The sequence below is a fragment of the Trachurus japonicus genome, chromosome 2 (assembly GCF_045865225.1).
Source record: "Trachurus japonicus isolate A0001 chromosome 2, Traja_1.0".
NCBI classification, from domain to species: domain Eukaryota; kingdom Metazoa; phylum Chordata; class Actinopteri; order Carangiformes; family Carangidae; genus Trachurus; species Trachurus japonicus.
The window spans coordinates 6,958,046-6,972,008 of NC_140908.1; the positions used below are offsets into that span (position 1 = coordinate 6,958,046).

Sequence of the window (13,963 nt, forward strand, 5' to 3'; positions counted from 1 at the left end):
GAATGTTTCAGGCCTATAGAGTACAGTACATCCAGGGTTCCCCCAGGAGAGCAGAGTCTGTGTCTTTTGGAGTCTTGTCTCTCTGTGTGCTGTGGGTTGGCTGTAAAAAAAAAAATCCTCTGGGGACCTGAGAGCCTGAAGACTGTCCATACAAGTGCAGCTGCAGCGGTGTGAGCACAAGCAGCAACACACTGAACCAACTCTGGCTTGATGATCTGTACAAAAGTGGGGCAGTGTTTGCCTAAAGCACAGTGAAGTGGTCCTGTGAAGGGAGGTCAGTGGTTCAAATCCCAAGGCCTGTGGGGAAGAATTGAATGAATAACAGTTTCTGATTCTTGCTAAAATATTTTCAAGGTGCCCTTGAGGCAAACAAAAAGAAAAAGAGAATAGTCAGAGCTGTTTAAGCGGCTGGACCTTCACACCAGTCCCCCAGTGTGACTATGGTGGTACATCATCATATGTGTAGAAAAACAGCACACAAGCTCAGCAAATCCTTCCCTTGACAAAGGTTAATGAAATAGTTGGTCCTCAACCTTTGCGCTACATTTCAGCCGAGCAGCAAAATCCTGAAACACATAAAGTTACTGTATTGATTGTTTGAAATGTCACACAAAGTATTGTACTGTATGAGAACACAAGAGGTTTCAGTACGCACATTTAACTGCTCAACTTAGCTGAAATTGTATTAAGCAGAGAAAAAGGTTAAAGTTTATGGCCAGTAAATTTTATTTTTCAAAAATTAAATACAGACTTTTGGGAATCTCAAAGTGTAGCTGTAGTGCAGTAAAAGTGGTCAATTATTTCATATATTGTAGAGAACGGTTATCACTATGGGATATATTATGTGCATAACAGTCTCAGAGGCAGGGTTTGAGCAGATAATTGCTCTCTGTGGACAAACACAATTCAAGAAATGACACCGTTTATGCACAGAAGCACAGATGGTCCCACATTGTGACTCATGATTTTATACATTTAAGAGGCAGTTGTGTCATTGATGTAACACTTCACTAATTATATTCTGTCAGTAACTCAGGTTGTGTAGCTTTGTTTGGCACCATTGTGTTTAACGCCATTTAGATAGGAATGCAGGGAATCTAAACGTATATTTCCATCAGCATCTTGGTGTGTGCATAAGTGTGTGTACTTTGAATATGCTTTGACTGAGTCCCCACAGATTCCTCAAGCATATATACCATATCATCACTGCGTGGCATATTTTATAGACCAGCAGTTTTAGAAAGTAGCACTAATAACTGGTATTGATGCATTTGGCAATAACACAGAGAGGTCTGCCATAACCATGGTGGGTACACAGCCGTTATTTGCTCATCATGACCTGTAAATTGACTTTTTGCCCTTTTTATTGTTTGCTCAGTGGAGCGCTGGGGATGCTCACTTTTGCCTGCTCACGCCAGTGAACCGTGTGAGTGACAAACAGAAATCAGTAGCTGATGCTACAGTTGTTGAACCCTGGCGTCAAAGAACAATTACTCCTGGAAAACCAGGAAGAGCCCCTGGTGTCCGCAGGAAGTTCACATGATAAACTTAACAACTTCCTTTTCCACAAGGACCTGGAGTTGGAGACTAAACTTAGAGTTTGACATTAGCATCTGCTTGGATGAATCATCATGAGAAAAAAAGAAAAGAATAACACAGACACTATTGAGAGCTTTGATGCAAAGTTGTACAGCATCTGTTCCTCCAGTAGTTAAAGTTCCTGATAATGTGGTTATAAAAAGGATAATCATATTATTCTCCTCTTGTGTAGTCAAGATGAATTGGGTCTGCTTTGCTGAATAAATCTAGCTAAATCCAGCCATACAAATCCAAGGATAAAGATCAAGGCCATCTGGGCATGTATAACTAAATATCATGTAAAAATGTAGTTTAGTGCAGTGACTTCATCCCTACTAAGTCATGTGCTCTAATTGAACATTTGGAAATATTAGTTTTTGCAGCTTTAAATACTTGAGAGACTGACATGAATTAGGCTTTTTACCAGAGAAAGTTTGAAAATAACATAGTCATGCTTACAGCAATAAGTGCATTACCTTCCTGTAGGGCACCAGTAACTTTACACAGACCAAAATATCATGGTCTAAACTTATTGAATTTGGGACTGCTTTGGTTCCCCCCTTTGTTTGTGCGTCACCCAGAAAGAGCGAAATGGCTCCTGGCATTTCACCCGGTCCTACTTTATGAGCTCTTGACATTCTCACACTGCAATATTACTTGACTGGAGAAAGAAAGAAAAAAATCATACTTTAATGCGAAAAGGAACGTTTATTTTTGACCTTTTCATAGACATATCTCAGACGACAGTGATGCAAGCACTCATATCCTGTTTTCCATAAAAATGTCCACAGAGATAAAACATATAACACCATGGTAAATTTCAAATGGAAGCATTAAATTAAGCACTATATATCTGTATCCGATACAATAAAACATACAGTTAAAGTTATTGCAAAGGAAGCACAGAATATAAGAATAGATTGTTGTTTGTCTCCCATATTTTAAGTGTGCTGGATGTTGAAACAACGCAACATTGATGAATACAACCAAACCATTGCACTTGCACTGAGGAGATCCATTTTGTTACATACATTTGTCACTACGTACATGATCTAGAATTGAAAATATGCTGTAATGGTTTTGACCTATGAGCATTAGTGGTTATGGATCATTAACTTATTTTTGTCCTTTTTAAATCATTTGCTTCAGCCAAAGACTGATGTAAAGAGTGACTCACTGACATAGCCATTAGGCAGAAGAAAAAGGACATCCCCATATGTTAGTGGTGTGTTATCTTAACTCGAAACGAAAAGAGTAACTGACATTTCCAATCTGCTGCATGTGGATTTGATGAAATAAGACCTCAGTGTGAAAATGACATATAAAACGGAATATTTCTAGAAGATAAAATGGGAAGACAAGCTAATTAAGGGGTGTGTTGGCACACCAGAACAAATATCTCTTACTAAACAGTTTGTTTTAGAGAAATGTGACAAAAATTACACCCAATTGTGCTTTTTACCCCTCAGCTCCAATAATAACCTGGGGCTACAACTGTAGCACAACTCACATATTACATAACACATAAAATTGAAATGGCAGGACTTTTCTGGCAGCCCAAAAAAGGGAAATTAAAACAGTAAGTCAAACAAAACACAACACTTTGCCAATATGAATGCATGTTAATTGCACCAGAAATGAATGAAACTTTGAAGCTACAAACCCATGAATAAAGTATGAACAATGTGCAAAAACAAGGTCTACATTTAAAGGAATACTTTGCTTTTAATATTAGCATATTGCTATTTCCTCTATATGTCACTTTTTTAAAAAATAATTCAGCATTTATTACGAGTAAAGTTTTATGCAAAGACAAGTGAACAGACAGCAATGGCTACTTTGGTTCCTTTTTTAATGAAGGAGGGGAAGATAAGGGGGAATGCCTATGAATTTACAAAATGTACACCTGCTCTTTCAGTAACTGTGATTGATTAAAATTAGGGTTTTGTGTCTATGTACTCCTGTCAAGTGTGTGAATGTATGCAGTATGTAAAGGATTTTCAAAGTGCTAAATCTGATAAGATGGTGTTAAAAAAAATAGACAGATTTGTGGCTTGCTTCCTAGTTGCCATTGTACAAATATGCCCACCGTAGCCCAAAGTGCCATAAAATAGGAATTTCTGGTACAACAAGGTCCATTTGTCCTGGTTTCATCTGCGCTGACTTTCAACATCTCTTTTTAAGTCAAATACACCATGAACCAGCATCATACTTTCCATTATAAATCACAATAAACAATTAAAAATCACTTATGAGAAGCTTGACAACGTAACACCTCAGGAATGTATCCATTTACATTTGCACATTAAAGCTGCATGGGGTAACTTTGCACAAATAGTAGCAGGATATAAATATTGATTGTGAGAGTTGTGCCATTGGCTTACTCACAAAAAATAGTTGGTCTGTAGTGGTTTGTACCAATGAAAACCAATGGAAAAGAAGAAATAATCAAACACTGGTGGATTCAGCTTTTTAGACAAAGTGCTTGTTGGGAGACAGTGCAACTGGGTGTGCAAATGCTCACATAAGCAGAATTTAAATTTGGGCAAATGCAGCAGATCTTAGTCAATTTAAGAGGATAGGACACTTTTCCCGATGCAAGCATGAGAATTATCACAAATCTTGCCTAGTGCAGCTTTAAGATAATGAGGCCAGTATATGCTGATTTATTTGTGTCTGTAGCTTTCAGTTGTTGGGTTCCAGTCCCTCTAGATGGTCAGGGATGGGCAGACCAGTGAGGACCGTCAGACACTTATTCCACACGTTAAACACAGGACACACGGGCTGTATGAAGGAGACGTTAAACGTGTGCAGGTGCTGGGAGCCCACGGCATCGTAGAAGGTCAGGTATCCAGCGTCGTAGTCCAACAGGATCCCCACACGTCGCAGGTGGGGCGAGGGCTCGATGGCCAGCTCCTTGCTGTTGTGGCGAACTACCCAAGAGTTGTTGCAGCGGCAGAGCACCCAGGAGGCTGAGTTCTTGCCGATCCACTCGTGCTTGGGGGCTGATTTGTAGGCTATACCCACAGCGTACCTGAGGAGGAGCAGATCGTTATCCAAAATTGAAAACTTCACACTTTGACCCTTAAAGATAATCTCTATATCATGACTCACCATGTGCTCCCTCCAATCAGAGCCTCCCAGTAGTGACGCCCACTGTCAATATAGACATTTCCCACTACACCATAGCTACTCTGACTCGAGAAGCGATCTTGGCTGTGGCCTTTCTTAGATGTAGTTTCGTCCCGCTCCACCGTTAGGTTGTCATGGGACACTTTCAACTTCTTGTGAGCAGATTTTGGGTCAAGCTTGAATGGCTGGCCTGGGAGAGGAGAAGGAGAACAAAGGAAAATATATTCTATTCCTGACAGAACAGGTCATTTATTTTCAGTTCAATTAAATTTCATATGTCCCGACAGAAGTATTTCAAGCTCAGCAAGTTAAGCAAGTGACATAAGAAACCCAATAAACAACTTATTCTTGAATGTTTACTCATGAATTTCCCCTTAAAGGTCATTTCTATATGAAGTGCTCAGTTTCACTCGTCAGTGGCTTACTGTTGGTCTTCAAAGTTCCCGGTTCACTGCTTCTGCTTCCCGCTTGGTTAATGGCCTTGACAACAAAGATATACTTGGTGCCGCTCTGCAGACCATGCACCGTGTAGTGGTTCTGCTTGATGTTGGGAACAATCATCCAGCTCTCCAATGAGTTGCAGAGACCTGGGAGGAGAGGGAAAGAAGGATGAGATAAGGAGGAAGAAGTATGGCAGAGAGGTAAAGGTACAGTGCACTGTGTACCAGTTAATTTAAGGAGATGACGTGTACATATTAATAAGTGTGCATTGTAGCAGATGATATCATAGATACTGTCCTGTCTTTTTGAAAGAAGAAATCAGTTGTAAATCTGTTTAATTTCGACAGCAGGCATGTTCAGCACAAGACAACAACATCTGAGCAGGAGAAAAACAATTTAAAGTGTCCCACAGAGTGATATACAGCTGTGTGAAAGGACAGTGCACTAAAAGGCTGGTTGTGTGCAAGCCTGTGGCAGTGGGAACAGGTGAGAGGGTGTGAAAAGCCACAAGAGGAAAGCATTCACACCTCGTTGGCTTCAGAGCTGCACTGTGCTTCTCTTCGCTGTGTGTGTGTCTTTCGTGTGTGCTTTAGTCAGAGGCAATTCAGCACTGCTGCACCACATTTTCCTTCCATGTCATGGCTTTGTTCACCTGAGGAATGTGTGCATTAATTTACAGCCATAGTGCTGCTCCTTGTTGGCCACCCAGAAGTGAAAACCAGTAAAACAATCTCCCATAATGAGCACCTTCGATTCTCTGCCAAATGTTACACTACACTATAACACTGTCCCACCATTTTCATCAAGACCTGGACCTACTGTACCAAAAATGTCCATGTGAATCAATAGAAACACCTGAATTATATCCCCAACGTTACTAAGCCACAGAGTAACAGCACAACTCTGCAGCTAAAATGTGACCACTATATCAAGTGAAAGCTGGATAGTCAGTTAGTTAACATTTGCTGGACCGAAACAAAACATACAGTACATATAGATCTTTCCTTATCTGTTATCTCTAATTAAAAATGTCAATTGAATTGGTAATTACTTTGCAGTTAGCTCAATCCAAAGATAACCAAAAGCCTAAGAAGCATCAGCATTTTTTTGGTAATAGGTTTTCGGGGTGTATCTACAATATCCTCCTGAGACCCAGGAAAAATAAAGTTTTTTGATTTAGATTTTTTTTACATAAATTAAGTGTTGGGATGGTAAAGAACAAATTGCAAAGAAAAAAATCTGAAATTTTTATTTTATTTTAATTTTATAACCTGTGCACTGTAGTGTACAACAGGACTATATTGTTCTCAAACGTGTAATATTTTGATGCTTATAATGTACATGGAAAGACTAGAATTATCATGTAAAATACAGTAATATATTATAAAAACTAATGTCAATTATAGGGTTTTCATTCTTTTTCATCAACTACACTATTTATGTTTGTGATTTCATCATTCGAGATGGTATTTCATTGACCATTCAGACGTTTTAGAGCAAAAGACAAACAGGCTGCATCTTATGCTATTATGATTAATGCCTCAACAAAAGGCTTGTTGTCCATCCATGAACAGTTTTCATTGATTAATCATTATTTAGAGTCAAGACAAAGTCAAGGTACCTGTTTTCGGGAGTATATTTCCATGGGCATTCATTTTGCACTGATTTAAAACCTCAAAACCCTATGTTTTGGTTTTGGCCCATAGAAACCAATGGTGCACCACGTCAGCTCTGTGTCTTGATCTCCTTCATCTGGCTCTTCCTCATCTGAACTTTTACACTCTCCTACAGGGTCATCATCTTACCATGGACTCTTATCCTCTGATAAATCAATTTCTGAATCCCCCTCAACTATTTAAGAATATAAGAATTTACTCAGCCTCTGTCAATGAGCTGTTCCCAAAGAAATGTGACGGAAACACAAGTACAGAGTCCCGATGTCCACTACAGTGTACATTAGTAAAATTAGCTTTTTTTCATATGAAAAGTAAACAATTCAGTTCTGAAAATTGACTTCAGTGTTGCTGAGATGTTTATTTATAATAAACAATCAACATATAGGACTCAAAATACTTAAAATTGTAAATTTCATGCTCACTTGTACTCTTTCCCATAAAATCTGCTTGTTGCGATGTCGGCCATTTTTAAAAGAAATGCACAGAAAGTTTGGAAGGTCACACCCCCCCACACAAGATATCATTGGAAAGGGCCAGTTGTCCTCTGTAGTGAACAACAGGACTTAATAAGGTGACATGTTTAGTATGAGAGAAATGGGTTTGAATATGACGTGCACTACAGTGTACAAAAATGCATTGCCGGGTCTCAGGAGGATAAAAAGTTGTCTCTCTGCCTGTCTTCATCTGCTAAATATCTATTTTTTCTCCAACTCCAACAGTGATTGAATGATCAAATGGGACTGAGAAAAATCTTTTGCCATCAAAGTAACTACTGTTCATATTCCTGTTGGTACACTCCCCGACTTGAAGTAAATACATTCATTAAAATTAAACACCTTGCAACTTTATTTGATCAAGCCTGTATTTCCAAGTGTATCAAACTGAAATGGCAGATAGGAAAGTTAGTTAGTCACTATCATCTTGACACACATTTCCCCCAGGAAATCCAAACCAGAAGGCTGCACAGAACAATTACACACAGGAGTTAAGGATGTTATTTTTGTGCTGTTATTACATTAACTCTGCAGGACCGCTTCCCTTCTTGCATAGTGATTTGCTGAATTGGGCCTGGGGGGATTTTTCTGGCACGTGATTAGACGCCAACAGCAACACCCCTGACATTATTGGATGTGAAAACAGGAGGAGAGAAAAATCACACCATCTCGATGCACGGAGGAGGAAGAGATGTAAAAGTAACAGGGGAAATACAGTGTCACATTAGTTTAATAGGCCAAGCTGTCAGTCCAAAAAAAATGCTTTAAAGTGTAAAGGAATGAAGGCAGAGGCAGAGGTGTAACCTTTAGAGGTAAGAAAGAGAAGAAAGGGGGGATCTCTCAACAAAAGAACATGCAGTAGAGTAGGAAGGATAAAAGACTTTTTGTCATGAGGTATATCTATTTGAATCCATAAAAAGAATAGATGAAAGACAGAGAAAATGCAGTTTGATTGAAAGGAAGCAGCGGAGCTCTCTTCAGATGCCCTGACCCCATTTTCCTCCTTGTAGTTGTTGCTCACTTGAGTGCGCTCATGATTTTCTGGGTCTTGTGTGTGAGTGACTTAAGTGTGCGTGGATGTCAGCATATACAGATTGTCTGTTGCTGTTAAACAAGACATTGTGTCACTATGCATGTGTCTGGGGTGCTGATTCATTCTCGACTGTCATCTCTCCTGATCCAACATCTCACTCCTTCAGTGCCACTTAAACCTAAACGTCTTGCATGTGTCGACTCTGAAATATCTCTGTACATTCACTGATGTCTCGTCTGCAGAGGGCTCTGCGCACAGTGTGGATTTTTCGCTGCACAATTGTCAAATTTTACTCCCCTTTCATTCTTCACAAGCCACAGTCATTTGATGTGTGACAACATCTGAGAGTGATAGTAGCATAAAGGCTAGAGGGTTCACTTCAGGAGATTCCGCTTCCACTTCACTGCTATCTCAGCTTTTAGAAAGGCACTTCAACTTCCTGCTGCCTGAGGCGAGCTAGAGGCCACCAGTGAAGCAGCATGATTGTATGGAGCAGATCTGAGGCCTTTAGATAGTCTGTAAATGTCTTTTTAAAAGATGTACATCCACATAACAAATGTATTGATAGTGTTTACAGGCAGGATGTGGGACAGTAGTCGGCGCCATAGCTACTGTAACTTACTGGCAATGTTAGACTGTCCGGTGAAGATGGCGTACTGGAGCTCGTAGGACACCACTGTGAATTCATCATCAGATGTCCAGTGGACTGTGATGGTGTCGTACGAAGCCGTGCACAATTCTTCCCTAATGCATGGAGCACTTGGAGCTGTGTGTGAGAGAGAAAAAATAAGTCAGTATCATCCAACAGCAGAGGCTCTAATGTTATGTTCTGTTTGAGTATAATTGCAAATCACATTGGTGAAAATGATTGCATACTCAAACGTTGTCTGTTTCTATAACAAACAGTCGCCCCAAGTAATTTAGTATGCATTCATTGGGTTGCATTTATGAGTGTAAAAGCTTCATTACACAGAGGAGTGAAGATGTTCCTTCCAGTAGAGTGGTTGGTTGAGCATTTAAAATAATGAAATAATCAGATAAAAAGCAGCTCAGATTAAAGAGTAAAGGGAGAAGAGTAAATATCCTCTTCGCAGTAACAAATGTGAGTTACATAACCAGAGATCCTGATTTGGCTCTCTTACACTCATGTACTGATTTGGGTGAACACTTTATTGTGTTATACCTGCTTTTGTTCTATCGAATAATAAATTAAACACGTTTGTATTCAAGTCATAAAGCCGCTAGTAGAAAGGATAGACTGAGGTAAAGAAACAAAGATACAAAGGCACAGCTTAAATTGATTTTAAAGCCACTTCCCCTCTCTTTCTGTGTCACTCTCCCCTTTTCCCTAGCCTTCTGTCATGAGTGGATGCACATAGTGGAGTGATTCAGACTGATTCACTTAGTGAAAAGGCCCTTGAGCGAAGCCCTCATGCATCGCAGAGAATAAATTTGAGCCAGCCATTTTCACAGACCTTCAAATCCACTCCTCATGATGCCTTGTTTTTTTGTCCCCAGCGTGCTCATTTTTCATGGGGTGACATTTTGATGGGTCCTCACAAATGGGACATCAGAAATTAATGTTGAAAACTAATTTTGGAGTTAAAAGGCCAGGGGCCTGTTCCGTCAAACCTTCAAATGCAGTGCCTAAAGACAGAAACTTCAAAAGAAGTCAAAATTAGAAAAATCATAATTTGAAGCTGGAATAAAATTGTAATTACAGGACATTTTGGGGGGTTGTATGGTCAGCAAGGGCATGGATGAAAGGCCTAGAAATAACATCCAACAAAAAGAGACATTTGAGTTGTGAATTTCACCTTGAGGAAAGTCAACATCAAGTGATGAAGGTGCACATGCATTGGGATTCCTGCTGCCTTTAACTGCACACTAGTGCAGAAGTCTGTCTGAATATAATGAGCTTGATGGAAAACACAGATATGTACCAGTGAGATAATCCAGAGTCTCCAGCAGCTTCTTCTCTCTGGTGAAGTCCAGGGCGAAGGTGTCGAAGGTGTCTGTTAGGTTTATCTCCGGGATCAGCACTTGTGTTGATGCGGTTGCCATGGAAACCCTAGATCATTACCAATCAAAATTGGACATGTTTTTCAACCTCTTCTTATGTGATTTAGATAAACAACTGATAAAAATGAATTTGCTGTTTCAGATGTGGACACTTGTCATGCAATTCCCCATGTCAGTTGTGTTGTACGTCTTGATGAATGGAGAATACAAATGTACTGGTACTGTAGCATGAGTAATTCCAGCAGAAAAGTAATCAGCAGCATAAGTGTTTGGTATTATCTCTAAAAAACAACTGACAGTGATAAATGACTGCAACATAGTGAAATATGAATATCAAGCATTTGCACCAGATCAGATTAGCTGATGGGTTATCACAGATTCTTAACATAATTAGCAAACCGCTCAACAACTGCTAAATTTAAAAAAAAAAAAAAAAAAAAAAGAAAGAAAGAAAAGAAAATCTGCTTCAGTTCTGACTGGAATAAACCCCCTAATTAGTGAAGCGCTGCAGATCAGATTCTGATTGAAACATTGTTCTTGTTTGAAGGACTGAAGGATAATGGTCGTCTTTTGTATCATTCTTTGTTTCTCCTGAGGATGCACACATTGGACACTGGGTTTTGTTCTCAGTTGCCAAATAAATTTGTTAGACATCTTAAGCATGAGTAAGACTGGGCAAAATAAAAGATATCTTCTACTTGTCTTTGCTGTTGCGGAAGTCAAGGCCAAAAAGTTCTCACATTGTTTCGCAACATCTATGTGTGCAGCATTTAACCTCCCCCTCAACTTGGATATTATGTGACCAAGCTGAAGAACTCCCAGCATGTGTGTGGGCTGTCTCTGACCTCTCGTTGATGCTCTTGGCGGTCTGCAGGAAGCGAGCATGATCGGTTTCTTTCAGAGTCTGATCGGCCTGTGTGATGAGGGCCGAGGACCTCTCAATGCACTGCTTGCAGTTGGAGATCTGTTGGGCCAGCTTCCTAAGCCTTTGTGCCTGAGAAGAACGGCAAATGAAAAGAGAGGTTTTTGAGAACGGTGTTGTTGGGATAGATCAATTAATCAAATCAAGAGTGTGTGAAAATGTCTGTATCCATGTTAAGGTGCTCTCGGATCATTAGAGATGAGAACATAATGAGATCAGACAACAGGAAATCACCCAAAAACACAGGGTTTTATGGGTACAAGGAGATGGATGTTAACATTTCAAAACTACTCATACATGAAAAGGTCAGAACCAGAGTTGACGGATGCAGACAGTCATCAATTTCTTCATGTTTTCTTAACTGGATGAGCATCACAGCAGATAAATTGTAGCAAAGGGCATGAACATATCCATCATGCGTTGCTAAAGTTATACAGGAGCTGAAAGCTGATTTGTTTTGATCTTTGTACTTGTTTTTGGGTAAAGGGACTGGAAACTTGAAGGTTAACTTTGCCTCTGTTTCATTGACCAAATAAATCAGACTATGTGTGTGAGAGAGAAAGAGATAGGGACATCCAACTACATGAGCTAAGCTTCTGCCATGTCCCACTGCAGTTGTACCAGACCAGTGTCATTGATTCTATTGCATGCGAACCGGGGATTTCATTTCCCCTTGTTTGCCCCTCAGTTTCATTCCCTCTCCCTATGAGCAGAGATTTTACGAGACAGATTGAGGTCAGTGGCTGGATTGAGGTCAAAGGACATTTCATCAGCAGTTTGGCTTATAAGTAACCTGAAACACTGTAATTTCAGCCAAAAAAGCACAGAAATGTGCAAAGTCATCATGTTAAGAAATAAAGACATGAGGTAAACTAACAAGAGAAACTCCTAAGAGCTTTAATCATGATTAGCCCTCCTCTAAAAGGCAATTTGTAGAAATCTGTTGGCCTAACAATAAATATTTGTGGATGCATCTCTGTCTCCACTGTGATACAATCCTAAAAGCTGCATTACATGGTGAGAAAAAATCTCCCTCATGTGTTCCAAGTCTCATTAGACACAGCTTTAAAAAATCATCTGGGTTTAGAAAACAAGTAAATACGCCCGCCCATATGCTCTGGGATCTACTTTTGGCCAGTTGGACTGTTATCACCGTCTGCTTCGCATGTGTTGAAGGGCTTGTGTTTCAGGCAGCTGAACAGTCTGTTGTCTGTTCATGATGTAAGGATCAGATCAAGTGTCTGCAATCCAGTATTGCATTTTGACACAAAATGAGGTCTGGTAGTAGTGTGTTTGAATAGTGATGGTGTTAACAGCCAATCAAATGGAGCCCTTTGGATTATGAACGCCCGTCAAACTAATGAGAGAAATTGATTTGTACCACAGTGGCACGGTAGATTTCATCTACTGAAGGAATAGTGGCATTAACTGGCTTTTATATTTATGCATATGAGAGAGTAATATTAGATCTGCAGGCTATATTTGTCCCTTGGTGATCATTGTACCTGTGGAATGGTTCATTGATGGAAGGAAACATCATCCTAATGAGTTGCTGTAAATCAGTAGCTACAAAAGCATCAGTATATTGGCAAATAAGGCATCAATAAAAACAAGCAGATTATACTGTTTGCAGTGGAATAGCAAAATGACAAGTGGCTCCATTGGTAGTTTTGAAATTGGCAACAAATACAAGTTTATTCACTGTTTGCTACACTAAAAATGAGGTGAGAAAAGTGAGCAGATATGAAGTGTAAGATGGAAATACATAATTAAACAGCATACTAGGATAAATCCTATCTGCTGTCACACTCCACCGCCCTCTGACTGTTCACCTTACCTTCCCCTCCTTGATCTTGCTGCCGATGATCTGCCTCCTCTGCTGAATAATGTCAATCAGGAGATCACACTCCTCGATGAGCTTCCCCTCCTGGCGGGACGCGTTCACCTGAGAACCAATTTTCACAGTGTTTTATATAAACAAAGCAAGGTGGATCTGTAGTCGATATACTGTACAGTGCTGCCTGAAGTTTGTGAACTCTCCAAAATGGACTTCCAGAAGACCTCTGGTTTGTCCATGTGATCTCTGGATGCAGAGTACCCTGTATTTCTCAAACACTTGAGGAGAATGAGGCCTATTCAGCCATTCTGCCTCCTGAGAACTGAGTGACAAGTAAAATAAGCAGGAGGCCATTTAGTAATTAGAGGTAGACATGACACTCCAGACCAAGGAGCTGTGTCCAAAATCAGCCCCTATTTACAGTGTAGTGCACTTTATTCAGATACTGAGTGTAGTATATTATGTAGTGAATTTAGTAACAAGAAGTAGCCTTTCTTCCCTCATTTGTGGCCATTCTGAAGCAAGCTGGGGATGAGACACTTGATATTGAGTGACTGATACCAGGTAACTTGCAATCCAGGTTTTAATATACATATTTAAATCCCATTTAAAAACGTATGCTTTACCGTATATATAACATATCATGGAAACAAGGTACCTGCCAACAGTGTAATTAACATTTGTTATATTGTTTAGTTGAACTCTTGCAAGCATAATTGGCATTGTGGAGCTTCAAGCTCAGAGATTATAAAGTCAAGTGTTGTCATGACTTTCTATAAAAAATATATTTATGTGGCTGTGGGTTCAAAGATCCATTTGGCTGAAAAC

At 39.8% G+C, this 13,963-nt stretch overlaps 1 protein-coding gene across 2 annotated transcripts in view; it reads right to left on the reverse strand.

The window, feature by feature from the left end:
• Positions 1 to 2,266: 2,266 nt before the first annotated feature.
• LOC146990689 (E3 ubiquitin-protein ligase Midline-1-like) overlaps positions 2,267 to 13,963 on the reverse strand; it is a 60,498-nt gene continuing 48,801 nt past the window's right edge. For both annotated transcript variants that reach the window (XM_085797322.1, XM_085797313.1), the window contains exons 4-10: positions 13,136 to 13,243; positions 11,222 to 11,370; positions 10,298 to 10,425; positions 8,977 to 9,120; positions 5,136 to 5,297; positions 4,693 to 4,900; positions 2,267 to 4,612 (exon numbers count right to left, since the gene is read on the reverse strand). In XM_085797322.1, the coding sequence (XP_085653448.1) occupies positions 4,264 to 4,612; positions 4,693 to 4,900; positions 5,136 to 5,297; positions 8,977 to 9,120; positions 10,298 to 10,425; positions 11,222 to 11,370; positions 13,136 to 13,243 (1,248 nt within the window). In that variant the 3' untranslated portion in view covers positions 2,267 to 4,263. The remainder of the gene's footprint in view (positions 4,613 to 4,692; positions 4,901 to 5,135; positions 5,298 to 8,976; positions 9,121 to 10,297; positions 10,426 to 11,221; positions 11,371 to 13,135; positions 13,244 to 13,963) is intronic.